Here is a 20,568-nt window from a genome sequence, read left to right on the forward strand (position 1 = left end):
TTTTATCATCCTCTACAAACCTCCCCAATGCTGCCAAAATTTTATTGATGAATTTACTGAGATGCTTTCAGTCGTCTTCACAGAGTTTGACTGTTTGGTTATTACAGGTGATTTTAATGTTCACATGGATAAGGCCTGTGACAGATATGCCAAAGAACTTTCTGCCGTCCTTGAAACGTATGGCCTTAGTCAGCACGTTAGTGAGCCGACCCATACCAGAGGTCACACTCTGGACCTTGTCATTACTAAGGGTGTTAATGCTTCTAATATCACTGTGATTGATGTTGCTTTGTCTGATCATTTCTGTGTCTTTGTTGATTTGTCCATAATTAACAAAGATGCAACTGGACCTACACTTGTTCAGAAAAGACATAAATGATAACACCAGGAAACTGTTTATGGAGATGATCAGGTTTGAAAATATCACTTTCTCTCATGTTGAAGATTTGTTGACTTCATATACTTCAAGTGTTCTAAATGTCAGAGATGTGATTGCTCCTGTTAAGGATAAATTAATCAGGAACAGGCAAAAGCCACCGTGGAGAAATGATGACTCGGTCAGGGCACAGAAAAGGGAGTGCTGGAAGGCCGAAAGAAGATGGCGTAAATCAAAGCTCCAGGTTCATTATGACATTTATAAGCAGATGTTCTGTGTGTTCAATGAAACTCTACGTAGAAAGAGAGAAATGTATTTTTCTGAAATCATCAACAACAGCAGTAACAACTCACGTGTCCTGTTTGCTACAGTGAGTAAACTAAATGTAACATCTAAATGTAATGAATTTGAATAATTTTTTAATGACAATATTCAGGGTATTAAACAAACAATAAATTGCACAAGGCAGATACCACCTCTGCAGCCATCCAGGAGATGCTGACACACTTTACACCTGTAAATGACATAAAGAGATGAAGACATCATCTCAAGTCTGAGTTCATCCACCTGTTGCCTTGATGTTTTACCCACTAAGTTTCTGAAATCAGTACTAAGCAGTTTGTTACCACAACTCAATCAATTAGTTAATAACTCATTACAGTCTGGAACATTTCCAAGGGCCTTGAAAATTGCTGTCATCAAGTCTCTCCTGAAGAAGAGCAGTCTCGATGCCATGGTACTGAACAACTACCGGCCCATATCAAATCTGCCGTTTTTAGGCAAAATCATTGAAAAAGCTGTTTACCAACAACTTACTGACTTTCTCATGCTAAACAACTGCTTTGATGATTTTCAGTCAGGTTTTAGGCCCCATCACAGCACTGAGGCTGCCCTCATCAAGGTGACAAATGGCATTCGTCTGAACACTGACACTGGCAGAGTCTCTGTGTGAGTACTGCTGGATCTAAGTGCTGCTTTTGACACAGTGGACCATGTGATCCTGTTACAAAGGCTAGAGGACTGGATAGGCATCTCTGGTACTGCCCTTAAATGGTTTAAGTCCTATCTTGAAGACAGGAAGTATTTCATTGAAGTTGGTAACTGTGTCTCAGATCAAATGGTTAATACGCAGCAATAATGTGTCCTACCATAACTATGCAGATGACACTCAGATTTACATTTCACTCACAGCAGGTGAACATGGACCAGTCGATTCACTGTGCAGCTGTATTGATCAGATCACTGTGTGGATGCAAAACAACTCTCTCCAAATAAACAGTGACAAGACTGAAATAATCATCTTTGGGCCACAGAAACAAAGAGAAAGTGTCAGCAGTCACCTCGAGTCTCTTTCTCTAAAATTTAAAAATCAAGTTAGAAATCTAGGGGGAATCATGGACTCAGACTTGAATTGTAACAGCCACATTAAATCAATAACATCATCAGCATTTTACCATCTCACAAACATTGCCAGAATCAAAGGGATCAGGTCTAAACCAGACTTGGAAAGACTCATCCATGCTTTTATCTCCAGCAGGTTAGATTACTGTAACAGTCTACTCACGGGGCTCTCAAAACGAGCTGTAAGGCAGCTACAGTACATCCAGAACGCTGCTGCTCGGGTCCTGACAAGAACCAGAAAGTACAACCACATTACTCCTGTTCTCAGATCTCTGCACTGGCTTCCTGTCTCTCAGAGAACAGTGCAATGTTCTAGGTGGGGTACAAGATTTGACATGAAGAAAGATTGAAAAAGAGAAGACTGAACTTTTCTGTTCAGAAGACCCCTCTTCATTTGATCATGACACCAAGTGTACACACCAACACACTGCAAGGTCAATTCCGTATTATAAAACTAAGGCCTTAATTAGCATTAAAATGTCTTAAATTCGCGTTTCAAAGGTCTTAAAATGAAATCTAACAGACCCCATAAGGAAGATTTTATTTGAAATCCTTTCGCGTATTTGTTACGCAGAACGAAATAGGCGGAACCAACTAAAATACGCGTTTGAGGGGAGTTTATTTAACACATGCTTTTCGGCAGCTGCGTGAACTGCGGGGAAGTTTCAGCATTAGTCTTTTGCCATGGGTAAATGTAAATTTAATGACAATTGGTTACAAAACCCTAATTTTGCGCCGTGGTTAAGTCCAGTTAGTGGCAACGTGTTCGAGGTCCGGTGCAGGCTGTGCAAAAAAGTGTAAAACTCGGAACAATGGGTATGAAAGCTTTGGAGACCCACATGCGGTGTGAATAAGACAAAGCGGCTGCGGAAACCTGTCGGAAAACACCTGGCATTTTATTTTTGTTTTAATAAATCAAACGGTGTGTAAACAGTTTATATCAATAAACAGTGTGTTATGGGAATTGGTTGGAGACAGTTATATTTGACTTTAAATCATAAATGGATCAATTAATTACCGTCCTCAGTTTATATGACGTTAACATGAAACTGGAAACTTGATCCAAATGTCCAAAAACCAGTAACAATCTCATCGTCATATGTAAAAGATACTTTGTTACTCAGATACTAAAGTCAAAGTATGAAACCTGTTGCTGTACTACAAAAGTACTTCATCAGACCCAGACCATGTTCTTCAGAACCAGCCAGAGACCAAAGCCACAGTCAGAACTGGGACTATGATGGTGTCACCAACTAAACGTGTCAGGCCCAGTTTCTGTTTCAGACTCTGGTCCATCAAAGGACGAGTCTCACGTCTCATTTCTCCAGTTTCTACAATAAAAATAAAAAGTCCAGATCACTGCCACAGACTTTAGTCATTGATTATTGATTATTATTGATTATTATGGAGGCTGCCAGGAGTTTGACACCATCAGAACCACAACCAGCACCACAGCAAACAGAGCCAGAGAGGAAAGTTCATTAGTTACTGTATTGATTATTAGTTAATCTATTGATTAGCAGCATCTCTCAGTCCCTCCAGTGTTCAGACTCTTGGTTCTGACATCGATGACTGAAAACAGAAAGTCCACAGCTTCACCTTCAGCTCGGACCATTTCCTGTTCTGAACCAACACGTTCATCACTTTTTAAAGACACTGTGACTTTAACACCATCCTGTCCCACAGGTGTGACGCCCACCTGCTGACCCACTGCACATGATCCCCTGGGTCCAGAAACCACCACACTATGGTGACCCAGTCGGGTTAGAACAGAACCTGATCTGGACCAGGACCATGGTGACCTAGCTGGCTTAGAACCTTCATATTTTTAGAAACTCTTTAGACCTGACAGACCATGGTACTGTAATCAGACTGTATACTGCAGTATCAATAGTAGTACTATAATCAGACCAGATACTGCAGTACTGACATTAGTACTATAATCAGACTGTATACTGCAGTACTGACCAGTACTATAATCAGACTGTATACTGTAGTACTGACATTAGTACTATAATCAGACTGTATACTGCAGTATTGACATTAGTACTATAATCAGACTGTATACTGCAGTACTGACTTCAGTACTATAATCAGACTGTATACTGCAGTACTGACTTCAGTACTATAATCAGACTGTATACTGCAGTACTGACTTCAGTAGTTTATTCAGTACTTTGGTCTTCTCTCACATGTCAGTGAAAACGTGTGAAACCAGTTTCCCCAGTTTATTTTCACCACCAAACCAGTCTGACCACATGCTGCCTTCAGGCATCTTTGTAAAACCAGGAATTTTCTACGTTCACCTCTAACACTGAGGATCAGCTCGAACACTCAGTTAATGTGAGGACACTTTGTTTTCCTGCAGTTCTTGAACGCAGCAGCAGCTCTGTGAAGTCCCCACTGTTTATTTCGGTTCAGCAGCAGCAGCGAATCAGGAGCAGAGCTGCTGATGAGTCATCAGTTACCAGGAGAAACAGCTGAGCCAGGATGAGAAGGTGCAGCTCAGTCCAACAGGTGGGACAGGTGGGACAGGTGTCTGTTCATAGTGTCCTTAAACAGACCTTAGGGTCAAAAACTGATTTACTGAGGCAAAAATAGAAAAGACTCACGTCAACGTTTGAGTTTCTCCAGCAGAACAGAGGAACCTGCTCAGTGTGATACAGACCATCTGTGGGACAATCTGGAGCTTTGGACCAGCAGCTACAGAAATATCAGCTGCTGAGAATCTGGACCCCTCTGTCAGATACTGGCCTGTAGAGGCCAACAGGTCAGACCTGTCCCAGAGACTCTTTAGGGCCTGAATGTTCGTATTAACCCTTCCTCAACTGGTCCGTTGTCCAACAAAGTGCAGCTATTGTGTAGGAACTGGGTGACTGGGTGACTTTAGCCTGGACCTTCTACACGCTGCCCTTGTCCTGGACTGAACCTTCATCATTTGTTATAATGTGTCAACACCTGCAGGAACAAACGTGTCCATCAGACCAGTGACATGAATAAACACCAGCTGTATAAGACCAGGCCTGACAGGAATAATGATTAATGTTATATATATATATAGATATATAATATTAATCATTATTATTGACTGACACATGAACGGTTATATAAAATAACAGCAGCATGTCTGTGATGTTTTAATGCAGGACAATCAAAGTGATGCCACATATTTACAAGAGACCATGAAAAGACTGTAGAACATAATATCTCTAACAGGACTGAACTAACTGATCCATCACTGGGATCAATGACCTGCTCTGGACCTGCACAGAATAAATATCCACAATAATTATATTTAGGATCATTTAACCTGAGTCAGGACTAAACTCACCTGGGAAATCCCTTCTCTTGGTTTCTAACCCTCTGAAATCACTGACTCAGCTCAGCCCTGGTTTATTTAGTTAGTCTGGATCTGTTTGTTCAGCTTTTGTGAAAAATCCTTCATGTTCCTGATGTTTAGTTTTCATGTGTAGATGTGAGTAAATGTCCTGGTTTCCATCAGTTAAACTTTCAGTTTTTGTTTAGTCCAGTTTAATGTTTCCTGGACCTGCAGCATCAAGTCCTGATGAAACCGTGTCACATTTTGTCCAAAGTGACAAATAAACATTTCAACACTGGAGGGAAAGAAGGAGGTCAGACCAAACAAACAGGATGAGCTCAGAGCTGCAGGGTCAGAGGTCAAAGGTCAGGTCAGAAATATTTTAACACTGTGGAAGAAACTGTCTTTGAATTAGTTTTAATTTTATAATTAAACTATTTTTATCATCTAAACCTGAGCTGAACGTTTTTTATCTGTGGGTCTGACTGTAAAACTGTTTAAAATAAAGTTTAATAAAAATAAATTCTCAGTCAAATGTTTGTGTCTCCAGCTTCAGAAACTGAAGTCGGATCAGTCAGATAAAATGTGTATCAGACGCTGTGATGTTTGTTTGTTGTTTTGATACAAAAACAAACTGGACTCTGGTTTTTACTCAAATTTGATCAGCGGGTGTTAATGATTCACCAGAACTGGTTTATAAACTAATTTTAAAATGGTGTAACCTGGTTTGTCTACTGGTCTAAACTGGAGCATGTTCCAGTCAGTGTTGGACTGAGACTAATCCAGAACAATATGAACAGAACCACTTTGTGTTCTGACGTGGATCTTTCCAGATGTGACTCCAGTTCATGAACAACAGTTGAACAAAGTGACAGTGAGTCCAACTGGTTTCTGGAGGTTTATTGTGGTTAGAAAACGTCCCAGTGCAGGAAAAATACATCAGTCTGACAATCACACAACCTACGAGCCCAGAATCATCCACAGACCCGGATCAGATTAAAACCAGAATTACTCAGTTTGTTTGGAGAAGCAGTTATAAAATATTGATTTCACACTGTAAAACATCAGCTGATACAGTCCAGACTGAAACTGATCCAGGACTGTTCAGTCTGCCTGTCCTGAATTGGATCAGGTTCAGACCAGCAGAGTATCAGCACAGACAGAGTCCATCAGGGGCAGCACTGACAGTCTGCTGAGCTGGAAACAGAAACAAGTTGAAGCATCAGCTGGTCCAGAACCAGGATCAATTAGTGGGAACCAGGATCCGTCCTGTTGTAAGAGAAGAGACAAGAGTCAACTACAAAACACCACATCCTTAAAACTGGTCTAAACTGGTTTCAGACTTTGTGTCTTGCTCTGACCTCGGGCCTTCCTCCTGTAGTAGATGAATCCAGCCAGAGATAAGATCAGACCCAGGATCAGTCCTGAGGCTCCGATGGCAATTTTGTTTCTCTCTGACTCAGGCAGGGACGGATCTGAGGACAGAGAGACACAGACAGGTGAGACACAGACAGGTGAGACACAGACAGGTGAGACACAGACAGGTGAGACACAGACAGGTGTAGACACAGACAGGTGAGACACAGACAGGTGTAGAGACACAGACAGGTGTAGAGACACAGACAGGTGAGACACAGGTCAGAAACAGACAGGCGGAGACACAGGTGAGACACAGACACATGTAGACACAGGTGTAAACACAGACAGGTGTAGACACAGACAGGTGTAGACAGACAGGTGAGACAGAGACAGGAGTAGAGACAGACAGGTGTAGACACAGACAGGTAAGACACAGACAGGTGTAGTCAGACAGGTGAGACACAGACAGGTGGAGACACAGACAGGTGTAGACACAGAGATGAGACACAGACAGGTGTAGTCAGACAGGTGAGACACAGACAGGTGAGACACAGACAGGTGTAGACAGAGATGAGACACAGACAGGTGAGACACAGACAGGTGAGACACAGACAGGTGTAGACACAGACAGGTGAGACACAGACAGGTGAGACACAGACAGGTGTAGACACAGACAGGTGAGACACAGACAGGTGAGACACAGACAGGTGTAGACACAGAGATGAGACACAGACAGGTGAGACACAGACAGGTGAGACACAGACAGGTGTAGACACAGACAGGTGAGACACAGACAGGTGTAGACACAGACAGGTGTAGACACAGACAGGTGTTTACCCCAGTCCGTAACCAGAGGTTTGTTCAGGCTGGCGTGCTCCACCACACAGGAGATCTTCTCTCCAGACCTGTTTCAACACAAACACATCACTGTTTCTGTCTCACTGCTCATCCACCTGGACCAGACTGGACCAGACTGGATGTGGATCTGGGCCTGGACTGACCTGGGCGTGTACTCCAGGTGGGAGTGGACCTGGTAGTACCAATCAGCGTCTGCCAGCTCATCAGTGGAAGTGACATCAGAGGAGACTTCCTGTCCGTCTCTGGTCCAGCTCACTCTGATCCGTTTGGGGTAGAAGTCGAAGACGCTGCAGACCAACATGGCCGGATGTTTCCCAGAAGGGGGGGTCAGTGAGCGCAGTCTCACGTAGGGCTGAGCTGGAACAGACGTTATGACGAATATTATTAATATTTTTATTATTATCAGTAATTTACAAATATGATCAATATCACTAATAGTATAAGGGAAAGTTTTCTGTGACCCTCTTTCCTTCAACCAATCAGAACCAGCTGATCATTGTTATTGATATTCATGAATGAATCAATGACCATCAGAGGAAACACTTCTCTGATGTCTGACTTATCTAATCCACCACTTGATGTGGACTGAAGATCTAAATACTCTGATAAAAATCAGTTTCTCATCTGATCCTGGATCTGTCTGAAACACAAACAGGGTCCTGATCTCAAACTTCCTGTTTACATGAGACCTGAGCTCTGCTGATCAACAACCTGTTTCTAAAGTTTGTTTTACTTTTGATTTTACTTTGATTTTATTTTTCACTCACACTTTAGTTTGACATGTTTGACTGAACAGTTTTAACTTTTTCTTCTGGTTCAGATTTTAGACACAAAGTAATAAATCTGCTATAGTCAAATATTTAACAGCTTGTTCTCACTGTGAGATGATGATAAAATAAATCTTCAATGAAAATATAAATATATAGTTAATATAGACACTGCAGGTCAACAGTCTGGGATCACCTCAGTTTTCCAGTGTAATAAAATGGTTGTAGTTTATTTTAATGTCTCTGAAATGAGAGAGATTAAAGAAAATCTGTTGGTTTAAGTAAATTAAATCATAAATTTGACTCTTTTAAAATCCTTGAGTCTTTTTTTTTTTTTTTGACTAACATTGTTGGGACAGACAGCACCTGTTGTTGTTGCACCCATAGGTGTCTTTCCCTCTTCACCTGGACAGTCTGCAGACTGAGCTGCTGTTCCATCGTTTGAAGCCGAGCGTCTTGTTCTTTCCTTCCACAGCCTCATTATCCTGACTCCCTTTGTTCATTGGACCAGCCAGACCCAGTCCTGCTTCCTGCTGGGCTGGATGGTCCAAATAATGGACCCCAGTCTTTATATACACACACAGTTTGTTGGAAGGACTCAGCCAAAGCTGGGACACCTGGAGGAAACTGTTTCCATTCATTTTTTTTTAATCTTTGGTGGTTTATTATTTTATTGTTAAAATAATTAATTGCTGGATGACCAGTAACTTTTTACTTTTAAACTCGGAGAAAACAGAAGTCATTATATTTGGGCCAAAAAATCTCAGAAATAACTTTTCTAAAATTATAGCTACTCTAGATGGCATAGCCCTGGCCTCCAGCACTACTGTGAAAAACCTTGGAGTTATTTTTGACCAGGACATGTCCTTTAACTCACACATAAAACAAATCTCTAGAACTGCATTCTTTCACCTGCCCAACATTTCCAAAATTAGGAACATCCTGTCTCAAAATGATGCAGAAAAACTAGTCCATGCATTTGTTTCCTCAAGGCTAGATTACTGTAACTCATTACTATCTGGATGTCCTAATATCTTAATAAAAAGCCTCCAATTAATCCAGAATGCCGCAGCCAGAGTCCTGACAGGAACTAGCAAGAGAGATCATATTTCTCCTATATTGGCTTCTCTTCATTGGCTCCCTGTAAAATATAGAATAGAATTTAAAATCCTTCTTCTCACATACAAATCCCTTCATAATCAAGCTCCTTCATACCTTAAAGACCTCATAGTACCATATTATCCCAATAGACCACTTCGCTCTCAGAGTGCAGGCCTACTTGTGGTTCCCAGAGTTCTCAAAAGCAGAATGGGAGGCAGAGCCTTTAGCTATCAAGCTCCTCTCCTGTGGAACCAGCTCTCAGCCTGGGTTCAGGAGGCAGACACTCTCTGTACTTTTAAGGCTAGACTGAAAACCTTCCTCTTTGACAAAGCATATAGTTAGGGCTGGCTTCAGGCAACCCTGAACCATCCCTTAGTTAGTTATGCTGCTATAGGCCTAGACTGCCCGAGGACCATCGGTGCACTGAGCTCCCCTACCCTAACCCTACCCTGAGCCCGGTTCTGCTGGAGGTTTTTTCTTCCGTTAAAGGGAGTTTTTTCCTCTCCACTGTCACCAAGTCCTGCTCATAAGAGATTTGTTGGGTTTTGTTGTTTTTTTGTGCCTTGAGATGATTTGTATTGTGATTTGGCGCTATACAAATAAAACTGAATTGAATATTATTTATTACTTACTTACTAGCATTTAAGGATCATTAAGGACTTTCAGGAATATAATGTCAATATAAAATGAAAACTCTGGTCGAAAAATGGAAGTGACCCCAAACCTTTGACTGTTAGTGTGAATATGAATAACTATTATAGTTTGTCTTATTTCCCAATAAAGATTAAAAAACATCCCAGCAGGTGGAGACAGAAATTTTTAAACTAGGGCTGAATCATTAATCAATACATTGATCTTTACTCATTTAAAGTTTAACAAATATATTTATATTTGACTGTAGAAAAGTTGGAACAGTCTGAATATTTTGTTGTGTCTAAAATTAAAAAACAGTAATTGATCAGTTTGACCAGCAGGTGGAGACAGAGACTCTGGTCTGTTTCAGTTAAATCCACATTGATCAATAATCACTGATGATGTTTGATATAATTAATAAACTGATTATTTACCAACAATCTGATGTTTACACTGATTTAATTTAATCTGTTGATCAGGGATCAATAATCTACGGATCCTCTTAAGTGTCAGGTGAAAATTATGTTTCAGACTTTGTTTTGCTAAATGAGTCCAGTTACGACCCATTTCGACCGGTTGGGCTGTTTCGCTGGTTCCCTTCATTTTAAACAGATGGAAACATAATTTAACACTGAGGTCACAGATTAACTTTAGACTGACTTTGTCATCCTTCAGTCAAATATTCGTCTTCACAGTAGCTGGTTTTCTAACATCTGTCGAGTCTGTCGAGTCGAGCTACCTCACTGGTTCCCATTTCCATATTTCAATAAACAGTTTCATTTGAATGTGAAACATCAAACTCAAATGTTTCCACCATGTTTTTTAATTGAACCTGATCGAGTCTGATCAGACACATTGATCAGTGTTTGTATTGATAAAGACTCAGTCTGAGGTTTGACATGAAAATCTGACCATGTGACACAAACTCACCTGATTTAGTCAGAGCAACTTGGTAATCAATGTCAATGTTGTGTTTGCAGTATCTGGTCTTCTCAGCTCTCCACGTGGCCAACTCTGGACCTTTGTTCCAGGCCTCAGCGTTCTTCATCCCAGGCTCAGTGTATCCAACAAATTTACCCAAACTGCTGCTGAACCTGACGTCCTCTATTTTGTTGAAATAATAAGAGGAGATGAGCTCGATGTCGTTCGGCTCAGAGGAGTTAAAGACACAGCGGGTCACCACATATTCCAGAAATCCATCTGAGGAACAAAGAACAGACAGTGATCAGAGTATTGATCCTACCTGCTGTGTAGACAGCGATGAAGTGTAACAGTGTGTATTGATCGGTGATCAGTGTATTGATCCTACCTGCTGTGTAGACAGCGATGAAGTGTAACAGTGTGTATTGATCGGTGATCAGAGTATTGATCCTACCTGCTGTGTAGACAGCGATGAAGTGTAACAGTGTGTATTGATCGGTGATCAGTGTATTGATCCTACCTGCTGTGTAGACAGCGATGAAGTGTAACAGTGTGTATTGATCGGTGATCAGAGTATTGATCCTACCTGCTGTGTAGACAGCGATGAAGTGTAACAGTGTGTATTGATCGGTGATCAGAGTATTGATCCTACCTGCTGTGTAGACAGCGATGAAGTGTAACAGTGTGTATTGATCGGTGATCAGAGTATTGATCCTACCTGCTGTGTAGACAGCGATGAAGTGTAACAGTGTGTATTGATCGGTGATCAGTGTATTGATCCTACCTGCTGTGTAGACAGCGATGAAGTGTAACAGTGTGTATTGATCGGTGATCAGAGTATTGATCCTACCTGCTGTGTAGACAGCGATGAAGTGTAACAGTGTGTATTGATCGGTGATCAGTGTATTGATCCTACCTGCTGTGTAGACAGTGATGAAGTGTAACAGTGTGTATTGATCAGTGATCAGTGTATTGATCCTACCTGCTGTGTAGACAGCCAGGACGAGCAGGGAGAAGCTGAGAAAGGATGAAGCCATGTTCCTCTGGTCACTTCACAGACACTGACTCAGTCTGACTGAGAGCTGCTCTAAAAACAAGAGACATGGTCACATGATGCAGCATCAGCTGTTACCAGGCAGACGACTCTCACAGTCTGATGAAGGCATAGGTATATGTTAACAAAAATCTTAATAGTAGATTTTGGTATTGATAAAGTTGCAATTTATATCCATGTTTTCCCTTAAAAATGTATAGTTAAAGTATAATTTATTAAGTAAACTTAAATAAAGTTAGAGTATATTTCCCAGTTAGATAATGTACTAGAAGTACAGTTTTAAATGTACTATTTCAAGACATCTTGGGAATAAATTGGACCACTTTTAGTTTATAAAAGTACACTCAAAGTATATTTTAGGTATAAGAGAAGTAAAGTTTGAGTACACAAATAATTTATATCTAAGTTTAATTTTGTACTGTAACTCTACAGTGTATTGAACTTATTGGTACTAGTTATATACTTGTACCCTACTAAATACTGTTAGTTTGCTGGTCACATAAGACTCCCAAACTTTTCACTTTATAAAAGTATACTTAAATATACTTATTTTGCTGTCAGACTAGTAAAATCAGACCCTGTGATGGACTGGGGACCTGTCCAGGGTGGACCCCTGCCTTTCATCCAAAGAGAGCTGGGATAGGCTCCAGCAGATCCCTGGGACCCTGGTTAAGGAATAAGGGGGTACAGATGATGGATGGATGTATTGGTAAACTTTGAGTATATTACTTTCCCCCTAATTTGTACTTTGCACTACAGCAGCAGCACAGGCCTGGACAGGAACTATGACACTCAGGCTGCAGCTACAAATCAGTCAACAACATCATTTAATAAAACACAGGATGATACAGTATAATAACACATACACTGCTACAGACACACAACAGAAGGAACAATGTGAACACACACAATAGTAGGCCAGCCTCCCACACTCTGGTATACTGTGAAGTGTGCAACTATAAGTGAACTTATAGGTGCTAGTTCCACCATCATCAAATTGAAAGGAACAGCCAGGATCAGCCCTGGACCAGCCCAACATCTTCCTGCTGTGCTGTGTTTGGCGCTGTTCTGTTGCTCTATGTGCAACACACAGTGAAACAGTTGGAGCAGGGTTGTCCCTGCTGTCAAACTCTGCCTATGGGCAAGTGGTTTTAAATTTAATCTCTGTGTCAGTTCTGGTTCACAGTATTTTCATTAACAGACTTTATCCTTATTATCTACAGAGAGTCCATCAAGTCTGTTCACGACGGAAATAGGCTTAACAGGACTCCAACCTGCCCTCAATCAAGGACTTGTACACCTCAGAGGTCAAGAGGAGGGTAGAGAAGTTTTCTGCAGACCCCTCACATCCTGGTCACAAACTGTTTGACTCCTCCCTTCTGGACGGTGCCACATAACACTGTACACCAAACAATCAAGTCCCAGCCCTGTGTCAGACTGAGTCAGTTTATCACATACAAATCCCTTCATAATCCAGCTCCTTCCTACCTTAAAGACCTCATAGTACCATATTATCCCAATAGACCACTTCGCTCTCAGAGTGCAGGCCTACTTGTGGTTCCCAGAGTTCTCAAAAGCAGAATGGGAGGCAGAGCCTTTAGCTATCAAGCTCCTCTCCTGTGGAACCAGCTCTCAGCCTGGGTTCAGGAGGCAGACACTCTCTGTACTTTTAAGGCTAGACTTAAAACCTTCCTCTTTGACAAAGCATATAGTTAGGGCTGGCTTCAGGCAACCCTGAACCATCCCTTAGTTAGTTATGCTGCTATAGGCCTAGACTGCCCGAGGACCATCGGTGCACTGAGCTCCCCTACCCTAACCCCCCCTGTGGGTTTCTATGTGAAGTGCCTTAAGACAATTTTATCGTGATTAGGTTCTATACAAACAAACTGAACTGAAATTGAACATGTTGACTAATAGTTTAATGAAGTTTAATAAAAGTCCAGTTGTGACATTTAGTTTAGACAACTCATAATTAAGCAGGAGAAACTGTCTCATTGTAGAAATTAGAAACATCAGGATGTTTATGATCTAAATATTCCCTTAAAAATACATTTCTCCAATGTTTTCTTAAACATTATTTATCTAAATTCATATAAGGTCAAACCACAGTGTGAAAAGGCAAAACTTCAATCAAGCTGTGTCAATGGAGAATTTAATCAGTATTAATGTCACTGTCATACAAACAAAAAATAAATTGATAACTGATGGTTTTATTTTTCATTGAGCATCAGCCTGAGACTGTCTCTGAAGGCCAAGACAACTCAGTGATATTTTAATAACCAGCTGCACATTCTGATTTGTCTCTATGCAAAAACTTTATATACAATCCTGATGACATCATCAGCTCCGACCAATCAGCTGCACTCGTTTCCTTTGATGAGGAAGAAGGTTCCAGCTGCCACACCAAGCAGACCCACAGTCAGACCCAGTCCACAGAACACTGCAGGTCCAACACTGGGCTGCTGGACCTCCACATCTGGAGACAGAAAACACACAGAGACGTCAACATCAGCTCCACATCTGGAGACAGAAAACACACAGAGACGTCAACATCGGCTCCACATCTGGAGACAGAAAACACACAGAGACGTCAACATCAGCTCCACATCTGGAGACAGAAAACACACAGAGACGTTAACATCAGCTCCACATCTGGAGACAGAAAACACACAGAGACGTCAACATCAGCTCCACATCTGGAGACAGAACACACACAGAGACGTTAACATCAGCTCCACATCTGGAGACAGAAAACACACAGAGACGTCAACATCAGCTCCACATCTGGAGACAGAAAACACACAGAGACGTCAACATCAGCTCCACATCTGGAGACAGAAAACACACAGAGACGTCAACATCAGCTCCACATCTGGAGACAGAAAACACACAGAGACGTCAACATCAGCTCCACATCTGGAGACAGAAAACACACAGAGACGTCAACATCAGCTCCACATCTGGAGACAGAAAACACACAGAGACTTCAACATCAGCTCCACATCTGGAGACAGAAAACACACAGAGACGTCAACATCAGCTCCACATCTGGAGACAGAAAACACACAGAGACTTCAACATCAGCTCCACATCTGGAGACAGAAAACACACAGAGACGTCAACATCAGCTCCACATCTGGACACAGAAAACAGAGGCATCAGTTCTGCTGCTCATTAACCGTACATGAGGTGAATTTAAATATTTTAAATAAATATTTCATAATGTATTTAATAAATAATTTAAATAAAGTGGTCTCACCCCAGATCCTGGTCAGGGACTGGTCCAGAGCTGGATGATTCACTGTGCAGCTGTAAACGTCTCCCAGCTGTGGTGTGAACTCCAGTCTGGAGGTCTGTCTGAAGGAACCGTCTTTGTTGGGGAAGGGAACATTGATGCTGGTTCCTTCAGTCACCTTCTGTCCGTTCTTGGTCCATTGGATCTTTACAGGAGCAGGATAGAACCCAGTCACATGACAGATCAGGGTGTTCTGCTGGTCCAGCTCCACATCGTCTCTGCTGTAGATGATCGGACTGGAAGGAGGATCTGAACAGACACACACGTCTTTTAAGTATTGACACAAACTTATTCATCATCTATAATAATAATAATAGTAATACATTTTATTTCATGGTGCCTTTCAAACTCTCAAGGTCACCTTACAGAGAGAAAAGGAAGCATACAGCATGAAGTACATAGAGTGCATTAAAACAACAGTAACAACAATGCATAAACAGAGGGCCAGAATGTAAAGGCAAAAGTGTAGAGCATCCAGGAAGTGGGCGAAGTACAGTAAAAGTAAATTGAAATACAGAAACCCAGATGACAGAACAACAAATATGAAACAATATGAGACAATATGAAATAGGCAGAGGGTGGTAGAACATCACGGGCTGCTTTGAGAAGTTAAGACAGTTAGGTGGAAAACGCTATACGGAACAGATACGTTTTGAGTGATGATTTAAAAGTTGATAAGTCCGGAGACGACTGGATGCGATGAGGGAGAATGTTCCAAAGGCGGGGCGCAGTGTGGCTGAAGGATCTAGCGCCCATGGTGGCCAGGCGCACTGTAGGGGTGCAGAGGAGAGTGGAACTGGAGGAGCGGAGAGTACGAGGCGGAGAATAACACATAACACATAATGTACAGTATCACTGCTGTCAGAGCGAGAATATGTCTGAGGTGAAGCAGCTCTCTGAAGAAAAAGTCCTCATGAACATTTGCAGACTCAAACTGCAGCTAAAGAAGGTGCTGTCTGAAAGACCTCATTGACCTTTTCTCACCACTGCAGATTTTAGAACTGTAACAGCTCTGGAAAAATGGAAACAGATCACTGTCAATTTTCCAAAAACTTCATGTATAGCAGCCATTTAATTCCAGTGTTTACACAAACCACCTCATCCTCACAGTGAGGTATTGATTAGGTGATCTCCTGAATCAAATCTTTAGTGTTGTGATGTTGTCTTTGCATTATTTGAGAAACCCTGCACTTCTTTGTGATTCTGACCAGTCCCACTTACTGAATTAAATGCTCATTTTATATTAAACTAAAGTAATAAACTGTAGAAACTAAGGAAACTGATCAGTTTACAGGGGTTGATTATTGTTTTCCAGAGCTGTATGTGTGTGTATGGCAGGTTGTACATGATTTAATCTGGAACTTTCTGCCTGAACCAAAGGAAAAAAAACTTTAATAAATGTCTCCTTCCAATATTATATAAACTAACAAGCATGTTGTATAGAGGGTTGGCTTCTTTTAAATTTGAATTAAGGTGGATCTTTATTCTATTACTGGCTAACTGTGTTGTTGTAGTTTGTTTCTGTAAGTGTGAATCAAATTCAGTTTACCAATTTTATATTTGTCACTTCTAGAACAACTGGAAAAGTGAAAATGATAAAGGTGAATGTAAAACTGAGTGTTTTCAAAATTATAGCCCCACAGTTGTTTCTACTGCAAACAGCATTTATCTAAGCTTAAAGCCAAAGCCAAGTCTTCATCTCATGTCTTCAGCTTGTGGAACCAGCAGACCAGTTTCTAATAAATATTAGAGACTTTCAGAACTAACAACATTAAACTATTAGCACCGTGTTTCCATTTCTAACCTTGTTTTATGTTATTGCCACTGTTGTCTTTGTATTTTTACCTGGAGAAAATCATTTTATTTTATTGATTCTAGTTCTGTGTTCTACTTAACACTTTGTTTTGTAAAGTGCTGTATGTATGAATAAATAATCCATAAATTGTATTGATGTATTGAAACCTATGGAGTCATGTTAAGGAATTTTAAACAGTTCTTTAAATTGTATAATGTCATTATAAACAGCTGTAGTTATTAATTTGAAGAGTTTAGAAGATATAAACAGATCTGTTAACTTCTCTTACCGAGCTGCAGTGGAGGGTTCTTATAGCTCTGTAGATCTGCTTTCAGGTTCTGTTTGCAGATCTGTTGCTGACCCACAGCTCCTTCATAAGCTCCTTCCTCATAGCTCATATGATCAATAAAACTGGGCTGAGGTTCGACTCCTCTCTTGTTGACAAAGTCAGCGTACCACAGCTCTTCACCATCCAGTGCGTACAGCTCCTCTCCATCAGAGTCTGAACAGCCTGTGATACCAATGTCCTCATGTTGACCTGAAACAGAAGGAACCTGATCACAAACTGTTTGTTTGTTTGTTGTTGAGTCCAGACTGTAAACAGACTCTTACCTTCAGCAGAGACACAGAGGACCCAGGAGAGGACCAGGACCAGGACCAGCTCTGACACCTTCACCTTCATCATCATCATCAGTGTCTGTGGCTCGGACTGAGTCAGTGAGGAAGACTCTCAGGAACTGACTGAGAGTCCAGCAGCTGCTCAGCTCTTACTCACACAGCAGCCAATCACAGCGCACAGACCAGATGACGTCACCGGTAACCAGGTAGACACAGAGGCAGCTGCTGCTGCTCACACCTGAGGCTTCATCACACACACCTGGAGATCAATAATCAATAGTTTATCAATAATCATAATCATCAATCATATATCACATAAAGTCTTTTCAAAGTAAAGTTTATTGTTCAGTCAAATCTGAAACTGTTCTAATGTTAAAATTAAACAATAAAACAGCAACAATTAAAGTTTATCTTATCTTAAAAATAGGTAAGTTCTGCAACATAAGTAAATTATCATCTAAACATTGTTATTGATTTATTTATTTCTGTTTTTATTTCAATACAAAATTTAACATTTCACCAAATATAAATATTTTTTATTTTTATTATTAACTATATAATAAATATTAAATACTGCATCCAAATAATTACTTTATTACTCTATTAATTACTTTATGAATTACTATTGATCAATATAATTTAAATAATTCTTCTTCTTAAATTACTTATTAAAGAGGACATCCTGTTGATTGTCAATCATAGGTTTAAATAAAAGTCATGTCTAAATTAAAGATGTTATAATTTTAATAACATCAAATTCAAGGTAATAATATGTAAGTATGTTAAAACTGTCACTAGTACAGAAATGTTCTTTCCAACAGTGGAAAAACTGTCTGTGCCAACCTGCCCAGCCAGACCAGCACTTTAACTATTATATACAAATTATTAGTCTGAATCTCTTTGGTTGAGATCAATTTCCAGGGGGCGGGCACATTGATGCAGAATCAACCAATCAGAGAAATGAGGGATATGACGTGTGAGGTAGAGACGCTAGTGAAGGACTGTTGTGGTTTCTGTTGTAAAAACATGAGAACACTGGTATCACCAGGTCTGTTCTGTTCTGAATCATTTATGGTTGAAAGTGAATCCGTCAAATTGCATAATTTCACTCAAAAACTGAATCTGAATAGCACAAATTGAAAATGAGTTTGACTGGTGACCTGTCCAGGGTGTACCCTGCCTTTCACCCAGAGAGAGCTGTCATGGCCCAATGGAGTCAGACTTGTAACCAAAAAGTTGCATGTTTGAGTCTCAGGACCGGCAGTAATTGTCGGTGGGGGGAATGAAGAGCCAGCACTCTCTCCACCCCAGTACCATGACCATACCCCCAACTGCTCCACATTGGCTGCCCACTGCTCTGGGTGTGTGTGCACAGTGTGTGTGCACTTTGGATGGGTTAGTCCTAAACACAGGGTGATGCATGTTAGCTAGGGATAACATTAGACTACTTGTTATATTTATGCCGTTAGTTTTCTTGCACATCACATGTAGAGTTCCATCTTGTGTATACTAAAGTATTTTTAATCTAAAAACACCCACTGATGCACATTGTTTAGCATGACAGCATTTTTCTCTGGCTTTGACGTTTTCCAGAAGAAATCTACACAATAAACATGGAAATGAAGCGTAGCAACTAAAACATGTCCATCAAGGTACTAATGACAGATTTAACGTATTTCCACATCACCACCTTTAATGTTATTACTATTAAAATGATACTACCCTAAGTTTCCCTTCAAGGATTAATAAACTGAAGTTTTCATCCAGTAAAAGTACTCAGAGCGCAGTAAAATAAACTGACATGTATCAGAGATAGTACATCTCCAGTCTGCTCTTGCAGGATTTTGTGTGTTGTGTTATTTTATTCATTCACTGTGTGGTTGCTGTGTAAAGTTATAGACTGTAACAGTCTGTGATAAATCAATAAATTTATTACGTCGCTCCGCCCCCTCCAAATGTGTACACCTGAGCTAATGGAGCTGATTCTGCATTAAACACCACAAAAGAAGAAGAGGAGCAGGTTGATGAAATCTGAGGTTTCTGTGACTTTCATGTGTTAATGTGAGGAAGGTCTCAGCCTCCTCATCACCATGAAGTCAAAGTATAAAATCTGTGGCTGTACTACAGAAGTAATTCAGCAGAACCAGCCAAAGACCAAAGCCACAGACAGACAGAACTGGGCCTACAATGTTGTCACCAACTAAATGTGTCAGGCCCACACACGCAGATGCTCAACAGAACCTGTTCCAGACCAGGACCATGGAGACCCAGCCAGGTTAGACCAGAACCACCTTCATATTTTTAGAAACCCTTTAAACCCTTGTGGGAACAGTCATTCAAATCCTCTGTTCTGCGTGTTTGTTTAATCACTGACGCTGGAGAAAATATTCTTGGTCCAATTGATTATATTTATTAAACATTCACTGAATAAAGCAGTTACAGAGCTCTGGGTCAGACTGTCCCTAACTCCAACAGTGTTCTCTGTCAGCTCATGAAGTCCGACCCCTCATTCTTCCTGTCCCGGTATTCTATATATTAAGACTGGGATGGAGGGTCCCAGGTTTCTCCTTTGCTGATTGGTCCATGCTGAGGAATTTACCAACTGCTGTCGTGTCTCTGCCAGCGACCCCCATTCCTTGGACAACTAACCCCCATTCCTTGGCGTTGTCCCTGTATGTAAACAGACACACAACACAAACAAAATCCTGTTGCATCTACAATGACTACTCTATATTATTCTACTTCTCTAAATCCCCTTTGACCTTTTACACTCACTTTGATCATCATACTATAACCTGAACCGATTAATTATATTGCAACTAATTTATTCGTATTGTAATTATTACACAGGCCTTTATTTAATCCCAACACCCTACAGACCATTGTACTATAATCAGTAGTACTGCATGTACTGACAGTAGTACTATAATCAGAACTGACAATACTGCTATAATCAGACCAGTTACTGCAGTACTGACAGCAGTAGTTTATTCAGTACTTTATTCTTCTGTCACATCTCAGTAATAACATCTAAAACCAGTTTCCCCAGTTTGTTGACCTGGGACACTTTG

General features: G+C 40.8%; 2 protein-coding genes across 3 annotated transcripts; both read right to left on the reverse strand.

Moving 5' to 3' along the window:
• Positions 1–5,981: 5,981 nt before the first annotated feature.
• LOC113145871 (H-2 class II histocompatibility antigen, E-S beta chain-like) lies at positions 5,982–11,866 on the reverse strand. 2 transcript variants are annotated; one of them, XM_026333010.1, is made up of 6 exons: positions 11,718–11,787; positions 10,745–11,014; positions 7,457–7,670; positions 7,293–7,360; positions 6,458–6,571; positions 5,982–6,365 (listed from the first exon to the last, which is right to left on the reverse strand). In XM_026333010.1, the coding sequence occupies exons 1-6, from the start codon at positions 11,770–11,772 to the stop codon at positions 6,340–6,342; spliced, it is 747 nt and encodes a 248-aa protein (XP_026188795.1). In that variant the 5' UTR covers positions 11,773–11,787; the 3' UTR covers positions 5,982–6,339. The 2 variants fall into 2 exon arrangements, with proteins under 2 accessions (XP_026188795.1, XP_026188803.1); XM_026333018.1 differs by lacking the exon at positions 5,982–6,365 and having other exon boundaries at positions 6,423–6,571; positions 11,718–11,866.
• A 1,825-nt stretch (positions 11,867–13,691) lies between these two features.
• On the reverse strand, positions 13,692–17,651 carry LOC113145911 (RLA class II histocompatibility antigen, DP alpha-1 chain-like). The gene is made up of 4 exons (XM_026333062.1): positions 17,492–17,651; positions 17,169–17,417; positions 15,049–15,333; positions 13,692–14,265 (listed from the first exon to the last, which is right to left on the reverse strand). Exons 1-4 carry the CDS (start codon positions 17,568–17,570, stop codon positions 14,144–14,146), a joined length of 735 nt encoding a protein of 244 aa, XP_026188847.1. The 5' UTR covers positions 17,571–17,651; the 3' UTR covers positions 13,692–14,143.
• Positions 17,652–20,568: the final 2,917 nt, after the last annotated feature.

The sequence above is a fragment of the Mastacembelus armatus genome, chromosome 18, assembly GCF_900324485.2.
Source record: "Mastacembelus armatus chromosome 18, fMasArm1.2, whole genome shotgun sequence".
In the NCBI taxonomy this organism is placed as follows: Eukaryota; Metazoa; Chordata; class Actinopteri; order Synbranchiformes; family Mastacembelidae; genus Mastacembelus; species Mastacembelus armatus.

Coding starts and splice junctions, on each gene's coding strand:
- LOC113145871 (XM_026333018.1), bottom strand. CDS start 11,772: ATGGCTTCATCCTTTCTCAGCTTCTCCCTGCTCGTCCTGGCTGTCTAC. Junction 11,015..11,717: donor CCTGGCTGTCTACACAGCAG/GTAGGATCAATA, acceptor TTTGTTCCTCAG/ATGGATTTCTGGAATATGTG. Junction 7,671..10,744: donor AGTTGCTCTGACTAAATCAG/GTGAGTTTGTGT, acceptor CGTCTGTTCCAG/CTCAGCCCTACGTGAGACTG.
- LOC113145911 (XM_026333062.1), bottom strand. CDS start 17,570: ATGATGATGATGAAGGTGAAGGTGTCAGAGCTGGTCCTGGTCCTGGTC. Junction 15,334..17,168: donor GAACCCTCCACTGCAGCTCG/GTAAGAGAAGTT, acceptor GTGTCTGTTCAG/ATCCTCCTTCCAGTCCGATC. Junction 14,266..15,048: donor GTCCCTGACCAGGATCTGGG/GTGAGACCACTT, acceptor TTCTGTCTCCAG/ATGTGGAGGTCCAGCAGCCC.